The 20849-nt window shown below is 40.1% G+C and overlaps 1 protein-coding gene across 3 annotated transcripts in view; it reads right to left on the reverse strand.

The window, feature by feature from the left end:
• Positions 1–20849, reverse strand: part of LOC145985206 (transforming protein p54/c-ets-1-like) — a 266876-nt gene that overhangs the window by 214854 nt on the left and 31173 nt on the right. For all 3 annotated transcript variants that reach the window (XM_083118945.1, XM_083118947.1, XM_083118944.1), the window contains exon 3: positions 12911–13046. In XM_083118945.1, coding sequence (XP_082975071.1) covers positions 12911–13046 — 136 coding nt within the window. The remainder of the gene's footprint in view (positions 1–12910; positions 13047–20849) is intronic.

Consider the following 20849-nt stretch of genomic DNA (forward strand, 5'->3'; position numbering starts at 1 on the left):
TGAAATTGTATATCGAGGGAGGTGGGGCGAGTTCGCAATGTTGTTAAGCCCGGGCCTCCACAAAACTCTGAACCCTCAGTGACGAGATCATGAGCCTACCACACGACGCACTCGGCCACAGAGTGGGCTTCTTACTTCATTGGAACTAATTCCCTCCAAATATTCACAAATGAAGGATTGTTATGCAAAAACATTAATTTATATGTTAATGTGATGAAATTATTTTCTTCGACCTCGTTCTTGTACAGCCAATAAAAAAAGAAAAGCACATACAAGTAGTACAAAGTAAATTACAAGTTAATGTAAAGCCTACGAAAATAATACCCTCCCACTCCAGGTATCCTGCGCCATTTGATCACTGCTCGAAGTGTTATTGAATAATATTTCCTTGGTATTTCACATTATTGAATAACCATAAATTACATAGATGTCAATCGCACCCTGAAACTCGAGTACTCTTAAGATTCGAACTCGGCCCACACATACAAGAGCCAAGAACTTGTAAGCAAAAACAGTGTTCTTGCTTCCTATCCACAATATTCTTTCACATTTTTTTGGTCTTCTCGGTGGCCACAAAGTATTCGAATTACGTTCCAGAAAATAATTTTCCGTTCCGCACATTGTAAACTCTCGTCAAGCATACTCCTCGCAAATTTTCCAAGCGGCGTAAAGGCATTCAGCTGCGAGAACGAGACCGCTTGTAATTTAGCATTGGCGAGACACCTAGCGGCAGAACGCTGAACTGCTTGCTCCGCGGATCGCTGTGGTGCAATTCGGAGAAAGGAAATGACGTACGACAGGGGAAACAAAGAGAGTGGGGACGGGGCGGGGCGCACAATAAAAAAAGATTAACTTGTATGTAAAGCCGCTCCTCCACATAGATCAATGTTTTACTTTCCCTGTTTACTGAGTAAGTCAAGACTCTAATCTCTCTCTCCATTTTGGCCATTTGCGCCACTTTACTACCTCAGAAGTTGATCGCTGATTACAATAAGAATAAACGACGAAGTTGATTAACGTTGAAAAAGTCCATTTGAGTGAAGTGTACAATGGTATAGTTAGTCTGGTTATTTATGCAAACGGTTTTATTACTACACAATCCGTGCCTTTGCCATTCACTCTCAGTACAGCCAAATTACAAATTCGACAAAACAGAATCTTTCCTGACAACGTGCAAGTTGCATTCTTCTTCTTAACATTCTAAAAAACACCTATCAGAAGTGATGAAATGCATGACAGGACAAACACAATTACTCCTGGACCTGCCCCATGGCGTAGTGGTAACGCTGCCGCCTTTTAACCAAGGCGTTCCGGGTTCAATCCCCGGTTGAGGCATATTTCACAGTGGTTCGGATTCCACTTCAAAGTGTAGGTGCTTATCTGGCAGTTTATACTGGACTCGAAACAAACTTTGATAAATTACGTGATACAATCCCACCATGGAGGCGGAACCTGCCCATTTTTAACATACACACAGAATGAAGCTGGCAGGAAATGGCGCAACACTGTGGTGGACCTGTGTTAACGTCTCGACTAATACTGAGCAAATACGCAATGCGACATTATAATAGTCCAGATAAATGATTTTGTTTGCTGGATGGTGCGTGAAGTTTATGGTCCTACACTCCCCTTTAACAGTTGATCCCAGCTTTGCAGAATGTATGAAAACATGGCAAAATATAGGACAAGACAATTTAAAAAATATATATAATACCCCACCATTACGAAATTCCTGGACATCTTTCGGCGAAATTCGTACGAGACACTTTCCAAGATGATCTGCATAGTACTTTCGTTGCAGTAATAGATCTTCTGCAAAAATCTGGTGCTGATCACGCCCAATGACCTAGTTCAGGGTGATTATTGAGCTTGTGCCCCGCCAGAAACGTGATATTTTGTAAAGCAAATCGACAAGAGTGAGGTACAGAGAGACATATGCAACCTTACACCACTACTTAAAAAGTGTCGAAACGAAGCCACTAGTGATTTTCAGTCGAGATCGACAATGACCTACCATTGATGCGTGTGGCTGTCACACGAAATAAGAAGTAATATTAGAAATACAACAACGAACTAATCACTTACCACCACCAAAGTTCAAGTCCACTTTATTCACAGTTCGGCTAATCTGGAATGGATCGACGGTTTAGGTGAGGGGTTTCAAAAACCTCTGAAATGTAACCCCCACCGGGAATTGAACACGGAAACCGTCGTTTACAAGGCGAAACCACGGTACCTGGGCCCATGCAGCGCAGCAACACATTGAAACGATAAACGCGTTTCGCTAACTGCTCCATTTGGGGTGAATTGCCAAATGCAGTGCAATTACAAGGCATGTATCAAGTGTCGGTTGCTTGTCGTATGGCAAAAAATGGTAAACGCTAAAAATACCGAAGAATTGTTCGTGCAGCGGAAGTCGTAAATGAACCGTCTGAAAGAAAACTGGACTCGGTTACTTCGCAAATAAAAGTCGTTGCTGCGTTACTGCGGATGATTTTCAAGAGTGGCCACCTTCACAGAGGAGGCGAGGAGAGACACATGTACATACCCAACAGCAACAACACGAAGAAGGTCATTGGGAAATAGCAACAATAATGAAAATAGGAACAGGTCTCAGTCTCGCCTCGAAGGGGGATTTCTGGAAGAAATATTGTAATATCTGAAACACGGGCTGTGAAGTATATGGAATGATTGTGGAGGCCACAAACAGCTTCCTACCCTCGACACTGCTTAGAATTCGTCTACGCTATTCCTGAACATTAACGAAAGTGCGCATGCAACCACTGAACGAGTCCAGAGGCAAGATAGGGGTGACAGCTGCAAGTGTAACGAAGACGGGGAAGCAGGTTCGGTGAAAATCGCCCTTTGAAAGGTTTTGTTACGATTTGTAACAGCCAACAGAAATCTCGAAGAGAAAAAGTTGCACTATAATCAACAACCGAATGCATGCAAGCAAAATCCTAATGCCCGATTCTACTTTCGCGTACGATTTCGACAACTCGAGCTAGGCGACTCTTCCGCGGTCAAACAGTAGTAATTTTCCATACCTTCTCTCTCTGCTTGTCACACATGCGCATACACCACCATCTAATTTGCCCATAAAGTATACAGGGCGCTGTCGTACAACCCGGGGAGAACATACAGATTATCAAATTTTATTGGTTAGCTCGTTGAGGCCTCGTTTCGACGTTGCAAGTAGTCGAAAAACGGCATTGTCTATCCTGAATGTATGGAAATATGCGTCACAGGTTCACGGTTCCCACTGACACTTATTTTTTTCTGTCAGATGACATACTGAAAGCGATAATATGATATGGAAACAGTATCATAGCAGCAGCGATGCAAAGAAGGTGAATTCGAAACGTTACACCTCTCCCCCTTAAATCGCGCATTTGTTCCGCATCGCATTCTATCTTATGCTTCTGCATTACAGAAGTGTTTCATAACTTTATGCAGAGGTATTTATTTTGCACTGGCTGGCTGCACCTTGTGTTCATCTGTACTTGAAAATTTGTTATTTTTCCAAAACCAGAAAGTAATGTTCGCGGTAACCGTGATTGTATACATTCGGGATAAAATCCACGATTCGTAGCGCTGAACCAAAGCTACGTGGTGTGAAAGTTTGTGGGTGGCGACACCATACATCCTCCGTTAATGTAGCTTAATATACGCAGCACTCTATCGTACAATACCACTTGTGCCAAACACTGATACGACAGAAATTGACGTTCAATGAATTGAGAAATAGAAAAACACGAAACTGCTGTCAATTGGTTGGACTGTTGCCACATTAACGAATTGACCACCGCATTGTTATGTAAAGGATGACGAAGCGACAGGCCCTTGTGATCAGAATGCGTGGCTGTCGGTCACTCGGGTCAAACGCTCTGTCAAATGTCAAAGCTTCCCCCCCCCCCCCCTCCACAATCCCGACATCCACCTTCGCACATTGTGATCACGTGGCGTTCAAACGATAAAAAAAGAGGAGGGGTCAGATTTTGCACACCTTTTGCATTGCGAATTCATAGCAATCCACTGCCTTTTCTTCTTTCTAAGATCTGAACTCCTTGCTGATCGCTCTGCAGTGTTTCCAACGCTCGTGAACAGAATGGCGCTAAAGTTTAAAACAAGGATGTCGATAAATCAGGATACAAATGATTGGGAATGGTATTTCTGGTGCTGTGAAAGCACTCGCGTGTCATTGACTTCTCTCATCGCCCTTTCTTGCAATCGTAGGAACTAAAAAAAAAAAAGACGAATATAAATCTAATCTACTCGTACAGTACAAGAATGACTGAAAGAGAAAACCTCCTTTGATAAAGTAAGTGGTTCGGAAATGTTGATATTGGTTTAAGGGAAAGTTCAAATCCTGGTTCTTATTTCCTGTTGCTCCACACATGCAAAAGTTTGGAAAATTAGTAGAAATTTGGAGACCGAGAGTTTCGATGAACAATCAATATCCTTTCGCTTTAATACTCTCATAGTGTAAATTACGGAATTCCGGAAGCTCTGTGCTGACACACAGGAAATACGCCGCAACGTGAATACGAAAATCAGAAAAATAAGAACTTCTGACATAGCGCTAGTTTTTAGCTTCGTCGATTTAACCCTCTCTAAGCTAATCTCGACAACGAATCGCGCAACATATCCCGAAACACAGAAAAAACATCCATATTCTACGCAGGATGCGAACCGAGTTCCCTTTCCTGGTAGTTCGTTACGCTGTCCACGGAGGATGGATGCGTTAGTTTCTGCCAAATACCAACTCACATTGCCACGCCGAAGTGGAATCTAGAAGAACTCAAAACGAAAACCCCGTTTATATCGAATTTAGACCATTTAACTCTTGCGTTGATCCAACATTGCAAAGTTACTAAATCTGGCGACAAAATCTCAAAGTTGGAAACATCTGCTAGGAGAACGTGTCTTTAATGAATTCCATCTGAAAACTCACTGTCCTTTTGCATGTGGTGACAACTTTCAACTAATTGAATGGCAACTATAGAGATGGTACGAACGAGGCAGGTCTCAGTCTCGCCTCAAAGTTTCAAACGAGAACGATACCACCATCACAATTCTAATTAAGAATGAACAGTTTATCCCGCATTTTCCAGTTCTGGAGCTTCAAAGAAAGTTTAGCAATGATATAAAGGTACAAGTTCACTAAAAATATTCATAGAGAGGTTGTGCTTGAACACTTTACGTGTGTGTAAGTCCAACGTCATCTTGGTTGGCATGCTTTTACAGCGAGACCTATAGGAATAACTGGGAAAACTTTACAAGAAGAGTAGGTTGAAAGAAATATATCTTAAAACTTTGACAAAGATAAATGAAGAGGTTCTCCTGGTGCCGAGAGATAACACCTCTCTCTCTCTTGGGCAGAATAACCAAGTAAAGTTCGAAACGGTGATTCTTGGAAAATTAAAACTCCAACAGAATATCTTATTGGGCGCGGAAAATGAAGATAAACTAATTCATTTAGCATCAGGATAAAAAAAAAGTTGCAGATTTACGTAAAATCTATCACATACTTCCATTTAGGGTTTTTCAGGGGATCAAATCGCATTTAAAATATAGATCCATATTAATTAGCCTCTCTGCGCATGAAGTGGACTATGTGAGCCTTTCTATCGCGTACAGAGTTCACAAATTCTTCTTGGAGTGGGCTAATCGGCACTATGCCTATAGTTTGAAGTTTGACTCGAGAAGGCACCGACCGGGAATCGAACCCGTAAACCCGCGTTCCACTGCTGCCTGTCTCACACGGACAGTGTATCATGTGGAAACAGTCGAAAACGCGGCGTGCAAAGTGAGCGGGAGGGCTTGCTCTCTTTCCTCCGTCTGCGTCGACCGAAGCAATTAGCGAGAAGTGGAGGTGAGTGAGTCTGTGTGGCCCTTTAACAAGATAATCACCCTCATCCTCATTCGGAGTCCCCGGCCGCCACGTTCACACGCCGCCACGCCGTTCCCCGGACACAGGAACGGACAGATTTCTTTCTTGCCAGTCTCCACGACCAATCAGCGAAGAAATCTGTTCACCACGGACACCGTTGGACATGCAAAGTAGGGTCGCTACTTGTCCGCGAATTTCGCAAAAGGGCAGAGGATATGATCGAAGGGAAAGGTTGTTCTTTTTTAGCAACAATGCTATATTTTTCTATGTTCCATAAAATCTACTTTCCCCTCCCCCCGATGGTGGGATCTAATCAAGTGGAGCGGAGCGGGGCGGAGGATGTCTCAAATACACCGTGGATATACATACATATTCAAGTATGTATGTGTGGATGTATACACACATTAATTATTGATTGCTTTTACATTTCCGCGTGCGTTCATTTGGAGCAATTTACTATGGCTTGGTCTGGCTTGATACCACTCGCATAGTTAGCACCGTCTAGCGGTTGAGAATCAAAGCCTCGTCTAGCAACTCTGAGAGACATCTTACATTTCAACATGCGCGCTGCCGATTTTAAAAAAATATTATTGCATAAATGATGTTCAAAGTTAGTTTATGGGGAAGGAGGGATTCAGCTGAAACTGATATCTACATCAAGCAGTGACGAAATGTCAAAAAACGAAGCACGCGAACATGGCACCGGTCTATTAGCATCATCAATCGAAACGTATTTTCGTTATTGCATAATGCTAGGTGCCCTAAATTTCAAATTATCCCGTCTCTCCTCTCCCCAACTTTCAAAAATAATTCAATACTGCCATATCATATTGAACGAACTAACCAATTTGCTTACACAAACCCAAGTGGCGTTGACAAGCTTGTTCATTAACAGGCCTGAAATTTTATATATCACCAACATGCCAAATATAAATATGTATATATAAATATATTGAAAAAACACGAACATGTAGTACACAATAAAATTAATATATTAAAGTACGGAATTACATTAGGCCTATTCGTAGCTTTCCTTCATTTTCTTCATTCCTGTGCTATTTTTTAGGTTCCCGACAGCACAAAATTAATTTTTCAATGTTTATTTTAAGAAGTTATTTTGAAATAATTAAATTGTAATGTGCAGAATAACATTGAACAGTCTATGAGCGTGATAAATTGTTAACGTGAATGACAGTTTTTAATATACCAGTTGCTTAGTCTGCTCAGATATTTTTCACGACGAGCGATGCATTTACATTTTCACAATATACAATAACTGGAAACTTATGTACCCATTCGATGGAGAGTATGGCAGTAGTGAAGAACAAAGTGCACATTCCTTATTTTATGCATGTGATTTTTTCATGGCTTAAAACAAGATTAGGTACAAGTACAGCGCCTTGAATATATACGTAGTGTGGAAAACGGCACGGTTCTGGGCTCTCTGGCTGGTTCCACTCGAATATGATACCGCTAGAGGCGCTGGTGTTGGTCTCGGTGCATGGTATTCGTCTGCTTATAATGGAAGTAAATGGAGTTTTCGCTGCAACGTCTGATTCTTTTACATGAAGCATTTCTATGAATGTGATAATTGATATGATATTTAGTACAGTGGTCGCGAAGATATTAACGAACATTCTATACAGTCGACCAAGTCCTGTTATCGTTATACTTTCATTAATAATACGGGAGAAAAAATACGCGTGGTAACTAAATTTTTGTGTATGAATTAGGCTAATTATTATTATCATCATCATCATTTATTTTAAAGATATATCCTACACATTGAAGCATTTATATATTTCATATTTACTGTCTCTTTTCTTCCGCTTTAAACTAATCGCGGCAATGATGATAATGATGATTGCATGAAACGACAAGGGGGAAACCCACAAAACGTCCTTAATGCCATCGACATGAGTGTAAGGAAACTTTCAGACCAATGGGACAAGCGACACGGGATGTTTACACTAATGTGACTAGTGCCACAGACACTTCCAGACTGTAAAATAGCATTCATTGAGCATGAGGGTCGAAACAGCAAACGACACGTTCATATGTCGTATTCGCATGCTACTTGTTACTTCGGTCGGAGAGCTCCTTGAAGAAAGGGTGCAAAGACCGATACGACGCGCTACAGGGGGAGTTCCCAACTAAGTGACAAGCGACAGCCTTGAAGCGGCACTTCAGTCTATTAGCAAGCGTTTGCTCCTAATTGTGCGAACAACAGATCTAGGCGACACGATAAGCCACACGTGTCGCTTTGTCGCTTGTGTGTCGCTCAAACTGGGCCATTTCCTCAATAGCTTGCAACGTGTTGCTGTGGTTTGTTGTTCGCGCATGCGCGATGCAATGAGTGTCTTGCTTTAGTGATATTGCGCACCAAAGCGGCACGCGACACTTATCGCTTGACGATTTCACCAACCGAACCCTGGCCTGTGCTGCCCGTCATGCCTTTACAATGTGAAATGTTGCTCTTGATTGGCTCGTTTCCAAACGACATGTGTCGCGTCTCGCTTCGGTATGAAAGTTGCCTTGGACCGAAGGACCCGTGTCGCTTTGGTGTGAAATCCTCGTATCGTTTGTCGCGTGTCGCTTTGGTCTAAAATATCCTTGAGAAAACGGTGCAGTCAGAGCTTGTGTCCCTACGGTTCGAAAGTCTGCATTGATTACCGACTGCTCGCTTTCGAGCGACACTTGTGGTTTGTCGCCTCAGTATGAAATATCTCTCACGATACTATTTATATTCTAATAACATAGAAAAATAAACTCTAATACACAGTCCAAGACCTGACGTCCGGAATCACATTGCGATGTTTCTTCTTGTGTTACGCACGCATGCTATTTATTTCTTCATTTTACTTTTCTTTCCAAATTAATGCCATTTCGTGACTGCAAATCACTCCACAAATATAACTGTTTCCATCAATTCACGTACCGCCTTTCAAGACAAACAAAACTACATAATATATTCCAAAAACTAACAAAGCCGCACTACTTTCATAAGAAAATTAGCACCGATACTGATCGCACTGCCATCTATGTTCTCATCCGTCTCGGGAACCAGTTTCTTGGGTCGTTTTCCACACTACGTTATTCAAGGCGCTGTAGGTAGAAGTAAGATCAGGTAAAATGTACCGAACTTTTGAGAAATTACAGATCTATTTGAAATGTTTGTTTCAGGAACACTTTCTGCAAAACTGAGAAATATCGAATGGATACTCTAAACAGAAATTATATATATAACTGAAAATATGTAAAAATATGAACATGAAATTCGTGTGTATCGTTCCTAACATCGCAATTCACCCACGTTTGTCATTATTGCTTGGCTACATGCAAAGAAAAAATGCAATTGCATAAAAATCCGTGCCTATTTCATTGCATTGTAATGAATCATACACCACCATTCTTTTGTGGAGTAGTAAGTGCAAATTAAGGCAACATAATAATAATAATAATAATAATAATAAGGAAGAAAAAAACGAAGTTAACCCCAATTGTCTGTAGTAAGACAATTTTGTATTCCAATTGGCTCATCCTTAGCCATGAAAATCTGGAAATATATGTGCATCTGATTGTACTGAGCTGCAAAAGAACGTGCGCGCATATCTGTGTGTGTGCGTGTGGTCCAAACAGATAAGGTTTCGAAAAGAAAAAAATGCAACAATGGAAGCAGAGAACAGTGAAGTTAATTTTACTCGTTTGAGTCGCTTGTCACCAGCGAGTTTCGGTAGAAGTCACCCAGGGAAGGGAACATTCGTAACGCGCTCTATAAACGTCCCCAGTGACATCTGTTGGCAATTCTTCACACTACCATCTTGCCCTGAGGGTCTGCCTGATTGCTCCTTCGGGCAAAGAAGGGAGGAGCGGGCAGGAGATGATGAGGGAATATTCAGAAGGGGGAGAAATGGAAGGAAAAAACAGGAGAAAAACACTGGAACCGACTACGTCAACAAAGCGAACTGGGGAGAAACATTTTTTTTGTGTGTGCGGTTGTGTGTTTAGAGGTTCGGTTCTTGGATAGGATCCAAGTTGCGTGCATAAATAGCAATTTGGAATACAACACACTGCGTGGCGCAATTCGGTTCTTTTCTGTTTATCATAAGTGGAGACGCGAATTTCTACCAAACGCTGCGCATGAAATTATTCGTTTACAAAACGTGAGAGATGGTATGTTATTTGTTATCTCGCTCGGCAGGGAATTGTTTATACTTGAAAATCGATCTTGCTTAAAACACCGCTTGCCTGACGGTTCTGGATTATATTACGTTCCCGACGGTATTAATACGTAAATATCTCTCCCAAGCACAAACCGTCTAAACACTGAGGGGTTACCGCTTCAAAGACCCTCCTCGAAAATTTAGGGAATTACACTGCTCTTCGATGATTTAACTGAGACATTGGTAGCCATTTTTAATACATTTTGAGGTGATGACTTGGAAAAAAAGAGATTGAACGGTTGTTGATTGAGTCTTGCTTGTTTTCATGTTATGCGAGGTAATGCAGCAACTCAAACCATTCGCCAAAGTTGTGCCGCATGCCTTGTTTTCGCAATCGCGACAACATCGATAAGCACTGGTAGGTGCCCAGAATTTCTTGTAAGTGGATAAAATGACACGATAATACTGTTTTCATTCATATGAATTCGCTCAATGCAAATTTAATATTTCTCGCGATCTTGTCATAATTTGCACATATTCAATGAAGAATACCGAGAAAAGTGTAAGTTTCCTTCTATGGAATTTTAATGTGTTCGATAAAATTATGTTAATAAATATGGAAATCACAACTGACAAACATACTGACAGATACACTACATGTTGTTAATTCAGTGCTATCTCCTTTTCTCCTAACATTCTTCCAAGACACTTTATTGTTGGCCCCCTCCGCCTCCCCAAAATATACCGGCTATGCTCCTGGGTCCAAAGTTTGATTATGGTAGGTTGTAAAGTACGACATACGGATACCCAAATATTTTGATGAAATTAAAATCAATCAGTACAACAACGTATCTCCATCCTTTACTTGTTACAAAAATATATACCTCTAATTACCGCACATGATGAGCATATGGACAATTTCAAACAGATAAAACAGCGGATGGGAAAAATGGTTGGCTCGGTTGCTGTTGATAGAGCAATGACACGGTATGCCAGAGAGCCCGCCTCGACTCCTGATCGAACCTGACATTTTTCGTTTAAATTTCTACGAAGTATTTACGTTCTTGTACTCCTCATTAGGTGGTATACTTACCCATGGACGTCCGGAAGGGGGGGGGGGGTCGTGGCACCCCCCTGGAAAATGAAAGTCAACCAAAAATTATATATTTCATACATAATTTCATTTCAGCCACAATAATATGTGTTAATTATTGCATGAATATGATAAATTCAAATTTAAGCAATGTTGTTTTGAGGGAACAACACTATTATTGGGGAAAATGTGCTTGTTTGCCCCCTGGAAAAAAATACCTTCCTTGACCCTCCCTGGAAAAAATCTAGCGGACGTCCTTTTACTTACCTATAATAATTAAGTGCGTTCACATTTCACATGTCACAAGATAAAAAAATACACAGAAAACATGTTACACACTTACATGCAAAAAACAACTGAGGCATTGCAAACCGCTAGAAAGAAATAATACCAAAATTCTGAACTTCTTATGGCTGCAAAATTGTCACGGCGTTCCGACGAAATTATTAATCGAAGATTTACAAAGCTAGTTTTATAACTCTCCTCAGAAGAAACAAATATCACTACAGATCTTTATTAACTATCTTAGAATTTCCTTATTAGACACGTGGAGATTCCTTGATAAAAACCTCAGTTGCAGTTTATGCACTTTGACCTTCGACATCTCATTGCTTTGTTTCAATTAGGAAAAGGTACAGGACTTTATTATTCTACTTCTTCAGTCTAACGCATCTAATAAACAGGGAAAACAAACTAAAAGCTAGTGAATATTATCAATTTGCAAAGCAGTTTTGCTCGGTACCGTACAAGATTCATTGAATTGGTATTTTAGGTCCACTTTATGCATAGTAATGCTAATCCGGACTGGACCTACAGTTTAAAGTGGGATCCGAACCACTGTGCCTCCACCGGGTATCGAACCCGGGATCCCTTGATTGCAAGGCGACGACGCTACCACTGCGCCATCGGGGAGGCCAAGACACCGTACAAGATTTGCAGTTTCAAGCAGGATTTGACCCATTTACATCCTAGAAGGCATACATCCCAACAGCACACAAAAGTAACTCCGGTTCCTATAAGCTAAGGCGACGCCTAGGCTGGAAGTCTTGGGTGGGTACAAATTTGTGCTGACGAAACTTGTCAAATCGCGCGGTCGGTGCCTTCAAATCAAAGTTTATTTAGTGATTCTTCGCAGTGCCTAACACAAAGTTTAGCCTACTGTCGTTTGGTCATAAAACTGTTCTAGATTACTAGAACTCGGGGACAACGATGTTATCATCTTCAAGGGGATCGGTGTAAGGATGTTCCGTGGAGGCAAAGAATCTTGTCCATATAAAACCCGAGATTGCACTGACGTAAGAAGTTCTCGATGTAGGTGGTAGAAACGTAGTGCTGTTCACATTACCTCCACAATGGTCTAGAGCTCGAATGTGTGGAACCTCACCTTCATGATACGGTGCAAGGAATAGAATTGACTTTTAACTTCTTACTCATTCCATTCCAGGTCTTCCATTTCGTTTTCCATCAATCCTGCCCGCTTTCATTGCCCATTCGGTGGCTAGATTAGTCATATTAAGAACAGAGGTTCTTGGTTCATCATCGAATCTAGAAATTCATCACCTTCCATATGAGTTTAAAGATTAACCAGCTCCACTTTCTGCGGTTCAAATTTACAACGCGTATATTTATGATCCAATTCGCTTAAAATTCCAGATTTCCTACTTCAGCAGCTGTGCTTTCTGTTCTTGACAAGATTCGAAGCAACGACCGAGATGCATCGAGGTCATAGTGTCCAAAGGAAAACAGAAGTGGTGTACTTACCAAGAGAGCTCTCTGGATCGGAGAGGTCGCTGAGCGAGGGCACTTTCTGGATTGACCCCAGGGATCGAACACAAGGTTCGTCTGGCTGCTCCTGCTTGATCCGAATGCCCATGGTTTCTAGCTCCAATTTCTGTAACTAATAAGAAACACCATCGTTAGTCAAATGAAGCACAACAATTCGACTACAATACTATGACACAACCTCTAGTACCAAACACACACATACTGCTAAAAAGAAAAAAATAGTCACTACAATCAATAAACGAATGTGGAAAATGTATTGAAATAACAGAAGGAAAGAAAGCGCACATACAAATGTTGTATATATAGACTCAATCTCCTTGACAACGCTGGAGAAGAAACTGATCATAACAGTGACATCTCCCGTTGCATTTGTTGCATTTGTGACGTTCTCTTTGCCTTGAATATTAGTAGTTTTTTCTCTGTTCAACTGTATATGTGTGTGTGTGTGTGTGCGCTCGCGCGCATGTGCGTGTGTGTGTAAACATCTTGCACACAACTTCACCTTCACTTCGAGTCTAGATTTAAACTTTAAGGCACCAAAATTAACTCAATCGCCACAATTGGATTGAAGGGCAAAAAGTAAAATTTCTACGTAGTGTATAAGAACAACATACAAATTGCTCTTTTTTAGTACCACGCAGCAAAGAAGAGCGTTATTAATGTAATCTCAGTTCATGATAAATAACCTTGGAAGGCAAGATAACTTTTTTAAATATTGAATGAATTAATATTGAAGCCGGAAGATCCGTGTTGAAATCTAGAATAATGGAAGGTGTTTTTTTTCTTCTTCGTTCTCGTCGCCATTAAACTAAGGAGGTAAATGAAACGAAAGCGAGGGTCACTATTTATATTTTGAGCCTTGGCAACACTGATTGAAGTTAGGCGCGATTTGACGTTTGCACGGAATCGTCTGGCATTATTGACCATAACGTACTTCAAATGTTTTGTCAATAGCTTCATTTGTGTTGCTTATGTTGCCTTGGAGATTGCGCGACAACAATAAAATTGAATTAACTCGTGAACATTTTCGTGCGATGATTTTTTACGATTTTCGACGTGGATTATCAAGACAAGAGTGCATCGATCAACTTACTTCCACATTTGGCGATGAAGCCCCATCCTTTGCCACTGTGAAACGCTGGTATAACGAATTTAATCGTGGCCGCCATTCGCTCACCGACGAGATTCGCGAAGGTCGTCCAAAATCAGTTGTTGTTCAAGAAAACATTGATGCTGTGCAAAACCTAATACTGCAAGATCGTCATGTGACATACTGTGAGATTGAGGCAACCATAGGCATTAGTTCCACCAGCATATATAAAATATTCCATGATCATTTAGCTGTGAGAAAGGTATGTATGTTCTCGTTGGATCCCACACAATTTGACAAAAACTCAAAAAGACGCTCGCGTCAATTGGTGCAAACAAATGCTCAATAAATACAATCGTGGTGCTTCAAAAGACGTATATAAGATTGTAATAGGTGACGAATCATGGATATATGCATATGAGCCGGAACGTAAACAGCAGTCGACTGTATGGGTGTTTCAAGATGAACCCAATCCAACAAAAGTTGTTCGCGCTCGAAGCACATCGAAACAAATGGTCGCCTGTTTTTTTCGGGAAAACTGGTCATGTAGCAACTGTGCCTTTAGAGGAACGTAGAACGGTCAACTCTGAATGGTACACAACAATTTGTTTGCCAGAGGTCTTCGGTCAAATACGGAAAACAAACAAACGCCGTCGGATCATTCTTCATCAAGACAATGCCAGCTGTCACACATCTCGTCTAACAACCGACTTTATGAACAGTCAAAAAATCGAATTGATGGGTCATCCGCCGTACAGTCCTGATTTGGCACCCAATGACTTCTTCTTGTTCCCGAATGTCAAGAATAAATTGCGTGGACAACGATTTTCGTCGGCGGAAGACGCCGTTGATGCGTTCAAAAACCATATTATGGAGGTGTCTCAAGAAGATTGGAAAAACTGCTTTGACAAATGGTTCGAACGAATGCAAAAGTGTATTGACCATAAAGGAGAATACTTCGAAAAACAATAAAGCAGTTTTCAATGCCAAATTCCTGTTTTTTCATTGTTAGGCTCAAAATATAAATAGTGACCCTCGTACATTTTTCTTATTTCTGTATCGAAAGGTCCAAACATTACTAATTTTCGATCATCTTAATAAGTGTAAGAACTATGTACTTTCTAAAAGTAGGAAAATAATAGGTCTACACTGAGATAGGAGCCAAACTAAAAGTTTCAGCCACATTTTACGAACGCCAAATACACAACAAAGCTAAGTGTGCAATTTATACTTTTACCCCTTTCGGGGAGAATGCTGTCAGTCGTGTAAACTTCAAGAGAAAGCCTGATAAAAAATTTTTAAAAAATAAATAAATAAAACTCAGCATCCGCAAATAAAATAGTAACTTCGCCATTGGCTAACTTCATGCGGAAGCAGCACATCGTGTGGAAGGATATAAACTCATTTGAGGCGCGAGTAAAGAGCATAATCTTATAGAGCAATAATTTAACTTATACTGTTACGAAGATCCTGAAGGCATAGGATATACATAATGTAAAAACAAAATGCACATTTATATGAGAATAAAATATTGTCGCACAGATCACTTCGAAAGTTTGTTTTCGCTCGCAGTTATTTATTGTGCAACATTTATTGCATAATACAAACATTTGGTTTAATATACAGTATAAACAAATATTTGGGTTACAGTGTATTAACCCAAATATTTTGTTTATGATTTTATGTCGAAAGAATATTTAAATCCAACGTTCGTTGGATATTTAATATACGGACCTAAGTAAACAAATTATTATGCCCTCGGTGTAATCTACTTGACATTAAAATGTTTATTATTGTTGTTGTAATAAAAAAAAGAATAGTATTAATTGACATTTATAACATTCGAAAGATGGAAAGGTTTTTGCATTTTTTAATCGAGAATGGGCCTGCATTCGGCTCCAACACAACAGAGAATCAAACTCTGATCTCTTTGATTGGTATACGGCAACGTTAGTCTACTCGCTAGAAGGAAGCCCCTATGTTAATCACAAAAAGGGGTGTAACTGAATTAAAAATGTAAATCTTAGTCTGCTTTATGTTGTTGTGCACCACTTTTCTACGTCTTGGGTTAATCGCTACAATGAGAATAAACGGTGAAGTAATTAAATGGACAAACGCAATAATATTTTCAGGGTTCGAACCCGGAACCTCTGGCTTAACGGAGAACGGCAAGACTTATCAGTGTTACGCGGCTATTATTATGTGAAGGTAAAAGTGGGGGAAATAACCCTTAATTCACACCGTCGACATAATATTAAAATCATATTAGCCCCATCTGGGCTTCTGAAAAGTCACCCAATTGTGTATACGGAAATTACCAAGGCTCAAGTGGTTATCCTACACTACGTTCGAAACCTTTCGAGGGAATAAACTATACGTACAAAAGACGTTCACTTTAGGTCTATCTCCCTATCCTTCACCTTACCCGCCTTTTGACGAGTGAGAGTAAGGTTTGGTCCTCATAAGGGTCGTCGCGCTCTAGAGGGCTAATACCCCTGATGCCTAATTAGCATGCACTGCACTTTCATTCCCCATTTTACATTCCGTTTAAGATTTAACGTGATCAAATCTATTTTGAAATTAGTTTCCATTTGAATCGTGATTTCATTACACCATTAAATTATGCTACCTTTTTGTTGTTGTTTGATAGCTCGCATAAATTCAAAGCGATTGCCAGTACTCTGTTCCCGCACAATAAATATCCTTCAAGAATTTAGCAGAGAATAAGCCCATACGCTGCGCATATGAATAGCCTACATCTAATCAAAGAGGCGTTCCCCTTTAGGTCTGCAAAACAACCAAGTCTGCCTGTAGGGATTTCTCAAACCGAAATCAGCTAAGTAGTTGTAATCAGAGCGTCAATATGCTTGAACACTCCACACAAAGGCATTTAATTTCGACATCTCGCTCTCTCTCTCTCTCTCTCTTTCTCTCTCTGTTGAAAGTGTTATTCGCTTGCTCTCCCCATGTTTCTCCGTTCCTGATACTTCTGGAAACCTTCCGTGCATCCACGTTGCCAGGGTGTACCTGTTGAGCGACTCCCGTCTCCATGGAAACACGTCTTGTTTACCCGAGGAGCCACTGCCAAGGCGACAGGTTGACTTCTCCATTCTTCGAGAGAAGCGAGGGAGAGACGGGAATCAGCTTCAAGGACAAAGAACTTTCCCCAAGGCTCAGAGCTACGGATCACACCCTACAAAGTAGCAAGCAGACGAGGAAGGATTTGGAGTAGTGCTGTTAGCAAAACGGAAAATCGGATTTTGGAAAGGAAAAAAAAAACCTTTCCATAAAACCATTCTTCAGGTTTCGCTTTTCAAAACACTTTTCTCGATAATAATTTTTTGACTTCAGTGTTTCAAAATGTTCCTTTTTTTTTTCGGTTATCAAAACTGTTCTGTTGTCTTCGGTTTTCAAAGCCATTTACTTTTCTGTTTCAGTTCTCAAAAACCAAGAATCGAATAATTTCGACTGCACCAATATGAATCATAAACACGGAAAAAACTCCGCGTGCTTTCCAGATTTTTAACACAGGCACTGTCATCAGTACTGGATAGTTATACTACTGCAAAAAAAAATCTCAGGGGTTAATATAGATTTTCTAGGAACATATTTTCCAAATTTCAATTTTAGATTATTGCTTGCAATGTACACAAGTCATTTTCTTTATTTCTGAGAATATTTATTTAGTCTGAATTTGCCGGGTCTCAAATACTAAAACCAGATTTTACCGCCCTTCTTTAATAAACTTTAAGTCTTGGTATAATTAATGTACGTTGAAAATGAAACTGCAAACAGTGTACAAACATACTGATCGTGATAATATTGATCGAGTTTATATCAAAGATCACATATATTACAATCTGGTGGGATAAGCTGTTGCGCTGCACACCTTCAAAATGAGAATGTTGAAGATCAAGTGGAGAGACACGGTAACAAATGAAGATGCTCTGACACACGAAATTGGCAAGAGCATCATGTGGAAATCGATCGTCCAAAGAAGGCAATATCCTGAGACACGAAGGCAGTGACTCGAGGAAAAACATATTGATAGGCCAAGGATTAGGGATGGAATCAAGACTAGACAAGACTCGGCAATGTCTCGGTCTCGAGTTGCAAATGCCAGTCTCGTTCTCGTCTTGGTTACGAAGGGAAAGTCTCCGTCGTGTCTCGAGTTTCGAAATAAACAACATATACAAACTTTCATAGCGTATAGAGATCATTAAGGCAAACAAGTTATCCTTAACAATGCTATCTTTTTTACTTAAATTTTCAAATATCATACTAAAGTCTCGAACGAGACCGTCTCGGAAACAAAGTCTCATTCTTTTTTTTCTACAACGTCGTCTGGGTGGATGGAGTATATCAAACAAATAGCTAAACATATGACTTGAGAAAGCTACAGAGAACTGAAGAGTGCAATTATTTTTTTTATTTTTTATTACTGAACTAGACCGTCATTCTGTATTACTCGTGGTTGTACGAGGCGGAACATTTTATTATCCTCATGCCAGCAACAAAACAAAAGAAAGGCTGTAAACTGCATTCCATCTAGAAGATTCCTTACGTGATTATCTATCCCACAAGCTTAGTTCTTTTCTCCTCAAACCATAGACTTTTACACGGCAGTTCTTGGAATTATAATCTCTCCAACAAGGTGCAGATAAAAGGCAATACGTTGATTTCCTTGTTAGATATGGGTCCTACTGTAGTTGATCGATTTATCTAAGAAGGTGGAGAAAAGTCTTGAATTACATTGTAGAATTTCATCTCGCTTCTATCTCAGCTTAAATTGCAGGTCCTATGTCCTTTAGTCCAGCCATGTCAAACTCAATTCGCTAGTAGGGCCGCATAACGTTAATGTCAAAACTCTCCAGGCCGCACATCTCGAACCCCAACTCCTTGAAGTCCAAAACTAAGGGGTCGCCCTTGACAGGGAGATTCCAGTTATTACAATTAGAGCATCGGTATATGTTGTAAAAAATATACAGAGTCCCTTTCCTAAGTGCCATAAATTAGCAACCGCAGAGGATGCAAAAACCAGACGGCTGAATTCCTCCTCCCCTCACGTACCACCCTGCTTAGAACTGAATGATTACACGATTACGTGTGTGTGTGTGTGTGTGTGTGTGTGTCATGTAGTAAAAATATTTTAATTACAATCCTTACTGGTTTTATTGAAATAAAATTAAACTGAAATATTTGTTCGTAGTCTGTGATACTATTTTATATTTATAAATTGATTACAATTGTACAAACATTTTGGCAAGAAGCTTTCTATGGATAATTCTAGTTTCGTTTCCCAGAGATTTGACACATTTGTTTTTAGAAACTAGCTTCTCAATGTCCGCATTATGTTTTTGTGAGCATTGTTGGGCTATTTCATTAATCTTCATAATGGGAAATAGCTGTTCACCAAGGCAAACGCTGCCAAAATCACTAAAATTCCAGAAGCAAAATCTGTAATCCGAGGATACGGCTCTGGGAGATTTAAGAAAGATCTAGAAACAACCACCCCGAGATATCTCTCTTTCAATAGGAGTCACATTGTAATTCAATAAGTTCCATTTGGAGTTCGGGTCTTGCATTCGCAGCATCAAAAGAGAAAGGAACCGAGCAGTGAACAAGAAAATTGCCATTCGCACTCTGTGAAGTCTTGAAACCTCTTTTCAAATTCATCAAGTAGTATTTTTACTTTGGACAAGTATTGACATAAATCATGTTCACAGATTGACCGCTGATATTCCTGACAAGTTGGAAAATGACTCAAATTATAAATTATATAGGTTACTAACTGAGATGAAGGAAGACTGTACCTTTGCAAAATGGCCTCCACTTAATTAAAAACATCTTCTGTTGTGGAATTATGTCAAGCAGATCTTCTGTCACATTTGGATGAGAATTGCATCCACGAATAAATACAGTTAACTGAGCTACCCCACAGACGTCCGTATACTTTCATCTATTGCGAACGAAAATGCAACAAAACCAGTAATTTTCACTTTCAATTGTTCGTTGCTACCGCCTGCTAAGTCATTAATCCTCTCCTCAACTGTATTTCTGATTTTTTTTTTGTTTTTAATTATGTTTTGATTTTTGTTATTTAGCATAGTTTCTTCTGCCAATTTGAGCTAATAGCGACGGTGAGGATGAGTGATAATATCCTGAAATTGATGAAGGGACGCGCACAAAGAACACCCATACCCAGGATGGTATTTGAACCCGACCCCTGGTGTCGTTGCACGTTGTGTTAACCACTCCACCACGGAAGTTGGCAACTGTATTTAGTGAGAAAGAAATATTTCTGAATGAATTCACTTATCAGGACACAAAATTTACACGCTTTTCACTATTCAGTTCACAACAAAAGTAGACAATCTTCCATTTTACTTGAAAAAGTCTACATTCCAGTTCAATAGCTCTTTTTTTTTTTTTTTTTAACTACCACAAGGCTTAGGAATCGACATGGTTGTCTGAAACTTTAAAAAAAAAATGAAGTTCCTTCAAGGCAAACCCTTCACAATGGAGGAACTGACTCATTGGCAATCGAAAATATGCACGCTTCCCTCCCCCAACCAGCAAGATATTCTTGCACTTCAGAAGTAAACTGTCAATAAACTTACTTAGTCGATACCACACCTACACCTTAATGGAATGCAAGAATGTATCTGCGCAGGAAAAATAAGTGAATCTTGGGAAGTTCGGTTAAGTCGGGGCTTGATTTTCGAGATAAGAAAATGCGGGATAACTACAAATGTATAAATATTATTGCGTGCATGAATTGTACGCAGGGCCAAGGGATGGTGGGGGCCGCATGCGGCTCGTGGG

This window comes from Lepisma saccharinum, chromosome 3, assembly GCF_977018435.1.
Source record: "Lepisma saccharinum chromosome 3, izLepSacc3.1, whole genome shotgun sequence".
In the NCBI taxonomy this organism is placed as follows: domain Eukaryota; kingdom Metazoa; phylum Arthropoda; class Insecta; order Zygentoma; family Lepismatidae; genus Lepisma; species Lepisma saccharinum.